Source organism: Gossypium arboreum, chromosome 8 (assembly GCF_025698485.1).
Source record: "Gossypium arboreum isolate Shixiya-1 chromosome 8, ASM2569848v2, whole genome shotgun sequence".
NCBI lineage: Eukaryota > Viridiplantae > Streptophyta > Magnoliopsida > Malvales > Malvaceae > Gossypium > Gossypium arboreum.
In genome coordinates, this window is record NC_069077.1 from 134,368,466 (window position 1) to 134,372,627 (window position 4,162).

Below are 4,162 nucleotides of genomic sequence, written 5' to 3' on the forward strand. Positions count from 1 at the left end.
ATGCGCTTGAGCCTATGTCTTTCTTCGTCTTTCTATATTGGTAACAATGTCAATACCAACCAAGTTAAGACTCAATCGACCACAAATCCATAATTTTTGTTAGTCTTGGGTATTGGCCAAAAAATTGTGTCAAAATTATATTTTAACCTGGTGGATTAGTTTAAAAAAAACGATATGATATTGTATCAAAATCGTATATGAGTACGGGTCTTAACTTGAATGAAGTGGTGATTAAAGCTCTTGTCTATTCATATTGTGTTATCACACCACTAATATCGTATAAAAAATCAAAAATTGAAAATAAAAATATATTAATTTAATCCAAAATTGAGAATATTGTATTTTACTCTCTTTTTTAATTAGGAAAAAAAATGTTAACTAAATAAAGATGAACAAAATTTATCAATTTCCCCATTAATGAATTTGAGGTGTTTTAACATCCAACACATGCAAGCCTTTGGTTTCACGTACTACAATTATATAACTAACTAACTAACCATGCAATTTTCGATTTGGTATCAAATCAATCCTCCTCTTCTAAAACCCTAAGAATCGTGCAATCTACATTGTGAAACGGAAGAATATTTTAGGTGTTAGAAGAAAAAAGATTTGAAGGATTTAGGGATCAAGGATCAAGAAAAATGAAGGGGTTGTTCAAGTCGAAACCTCGGACCCCGGTGGAGATGGTGCAGCATCTGCATGAGCTTCTTGTTTTCGTTCTCGGCAACACCGAGACCCGGGAAAAGAAACGAGCAGAGAAGGTCGGTTTTCGTTTTTTGATTCTTCTTTTTCCGCTAAGTATGTCTCAATTTTATGAAAAAAGCAGGTTGGTGTTTTGAATAAGATTTGTTAATTATTGTAGCAAATTTAGCATTGAATAATGGTTTTATATTATATGAATTGTGCAGATTGGAGAACTGGATAAACTGCTTTTGGATATAAGAACTGTTCTTTTTGGGGATGGACAGATAGAGCCAAATACAGAAGCATGTGCACAAGTAACCAAAGAATTCTTTCAAAAGGATACATTTCGGCTTCTAATCAATTGTCTTCCAAGTTTGGATTCTGGGGTAAGTATCAATAGATGAACCTTTTATTTTTCTTTTTTTCCGTAATTATTGAGTTTCGCTCCTTGAAATTGATTTGCAGGCACGTCAAAATGCTACCCATGTGATTGCTAATTTACAAAGACAAAGGGTGAATTCAAAAGTAATTGCTTCTGAGTATCTGGAAAATAACTTGGATATCATGGATATTTTGGTACCAGGGTAAGATTTTATTATATTTTTTCTTGAATCCGAGTAATATAGGATATTGGTATTCGAATCCGTACTCGGATACTATATTTGAACGATGATTGTATTGTTTTGACGTGGTAATCAGTTATGAAGACAGTGATATTGCTTGGACATATGGTGCAATCTTAAGGGAGTGCATCCGCCATCAGAATGTTGCTAGGTAAGAAAGAAAGAAGGTTAATTTGTGATTTTGTTTCCAAATTGTTCGATAAAAAGCTTCTTAGAAATGTTATTCTTGCTAATAATGCTAAAACTTTATATCTGAAAAATAAAATTTCTGGCCGATGATAGATGAAGATCAAATATATCAATTAATACGCTTAGCTTAATGTTGTGTATAAAAAAAGGGTATTAAGCTCTTCAACACTGATTTGCTGCAAATTCTTTCGTAATCCATTATATGCCAAGAATTAAAAGGAATATAGGTAAAATCTTTTATCATATTCCATAGCTGCTGATTTGCATACACATAACTGATCTGTTAATAGATTCAGGTTGAGTTTAAAACCTTCTAATATGACTTATTATAAAACTAAGGGGAAAAAAGGGCTTAAATGATACTTTTGTGGGTTGATTTTACAGGTATGTCTTGGAATCAGATCATATGAAGAAGTTTTTCGGATATCTGCAAAATCCGAATTTCGACATTGCTTCAGATGTTCAAGCCACTTTTAAAGTTGAGTATCATTTTGTCTTTTCTTTTCTTTTCTTTTTTTGTCCTTCATTGTTCTTGCATATGTGTGCTTTATTTGTGCCAAAGAACATACAAATAAACTGATCTGACTGACACAAACACATTTCTGCAGGAGCTTTTGACAAGGCATAAATCCACTGTGGCTGAATTTCTTTCTGCAAATTATGACTGGGTAAAGTGTTGTATTCCACACACACACACATGCACACACATATATATTAGTATCTATGTTAAAATTATTTCCATGTATGATAGTAGCGAGTAATGTAAGAACATGTACTTTCAGAGGTATGAATTCATGATCCTTGTGTTTTGAATCATATCATGTTCATTTTGGTTGAGACATAGACGAACCGCGGTAGTTGTGGTCATGGTAGTACTTAACAGTAAAACATCATACTATGATTATATATGTATATATACATGTAAAACATGGTTGTGAGTTAATCATTACAAAGTACTGCTAATCAATCACACATCAACTGCAGTAAATATCGATAGTGAAAAAAGCCGAAACCGCAAAATAACAATCATAACATCATATTGCAACAGCTAAGATCAAAGTTATTCTAATTCGGGTTTTATATATTACATGCTAAATACATTTCTTTCTTCCCTTTCTTACAGTTTTTCCGGGAATACAATTCACAATTGCTGCAATCCGAAAGCTACATAACCAGACGACATGCTGTGAAGGTATATCAGATGATTGTTGTTGGTGAAATGTATTAAGAACTTTGGGTTTTCAAATAAAACTAAGTTTACTAACTTCATAGTTGTTGCTTTTGATGTTGAAGCTCCTTGGAGATATGTTGTTAGATCGCTCGAATTCCGCTGTGATGGTTCGTTATGTGACTTCCTTAGATCACATGAGGATCATGATGAATCTTCTTAGGGTACTCTTTGCTCCTTTAATCACTAACACCTTTTTCTTTACCATATTACTGTATATATACATATATAATATATGTTTCGATGTGATCATTTTGGTTCATCAATGTGCAGGACTCAAACAAGACAATAAAACTGGATACATTTCATGTGTTCAAGGTGAATGATGATTTTGCTACGTATATTTTGATTGGTTAGAGTGTAAATAAGAACTTTTCTTTTAAATATAAAGCTTGAATCTTGCTTGATCATTGTATAATTAAATAAGTCGAATTCCAGCATCTAATACTTGACTCAAATAATTTCTAACCTAATAAAAAAGAAATTCTTAATTTGTATTGAAGAAATCTCAATTAGAACATAGACAACATAGTTTTGGAATAAAGCTTAATCATCACATAGCTTGAATCCTATTTGCAATTGCAGATTTTGCCCTTTTATTATTTATTTATTTATTAATTTTCACTATTTCGTAGTTATTTGTGGCAAATCATAATAAGCCTCCGGAGATCATCAGTGTCCTTGTCACAAATAGAAGCAAACTTCTTCGATTTTTTGGCGAATTCAACATTGATAAAGGTAATATACATATATTGAATTTTTTTAAGTATTAAATATTGTAAATAAATGGTATATATATATATATATATATATATATATATATATATATATATATTGCAGAGGATGAACAGTTTGAAGCCGATAAATCTCAGATCATCAAAGAGATTGCTACCTTGCAACCCACGGATCGTCCATGCCAAGATTTAGATTCTTTCTAATATTCCATGTTAAATTTTCTTGCATTCTTTTATTTATTTATTTATTTTAGCTAAATTATTAATTGTACTATACTTAATTCATGCATGTTGTTTACATTACAGTTTCATATTTAGGAAGTTTCCAAATTATTTTACAGATGCATAGTTTCTTTTTATTGTAATTGCGGATGTTATTGTGGTAATTGTAAAAATTATTATCATGAAATTCTTTTTTATTTATTTTAAAGTATTTTACTGATAAAAGGAAAAGAAAGTTTAAATATATCATAAGTCCCTATTCTTTTTAAAAATTTAGAATTTAACTCTTGTACTTTTATTTCTAAGAATTCAGTCTCTCTAGTTTTCATATTTCAAAATTCAAGTTCAACTGTCGAAACCATTTTTTTAAAAAAAATGGGGATCGACTTTGGTTTTGAAAGTGAAAATTAAAATGAGAGTCGCCACCGATCTTGATTTGGTGTAGTCGGATCACCTTTGCTTTAATAAAACAATTTTAATTT

At 30.8% G+C, this 4,162-nt stretch overlaps 1 protein-coding gene across 1 annotated transcript; it reads left to right on the forward strand.

Annotated features, from left to right (window-relative positions):
• Positions 1-479: 479 nt before the first annotated feature.
• Positions 480-3,861, forward strand: LOC108468407 (putative MO25-like protein At5g47540). Its single transcript, XM_017769291.2, has 11 exons — positions 480-761; positions 909-1,070; positions 1,150-1,268; positions 1,384-1,458; positions 1,881-1,974; positions 2,105-2,164; positions 2,620-2,688; positions 2,790-2,888; positions 2,998-3,042; positions 3,360-3,462; positions 3,565-3,861. The coding sequence occupies exons 1-11, from the start codon at positions 642-644 to the stop codon at positions 3,660-3,662; spliced, it is 1,044 nt and encodes a 347-aa protein (XP_017624780.1). The 5' UTR covers positions 480-641; the 3' UTR covers positions 3,663-3,861.
• The last annotated feature ends 301 nt before the right edge of the window (positions 3,862-4,162 follow it).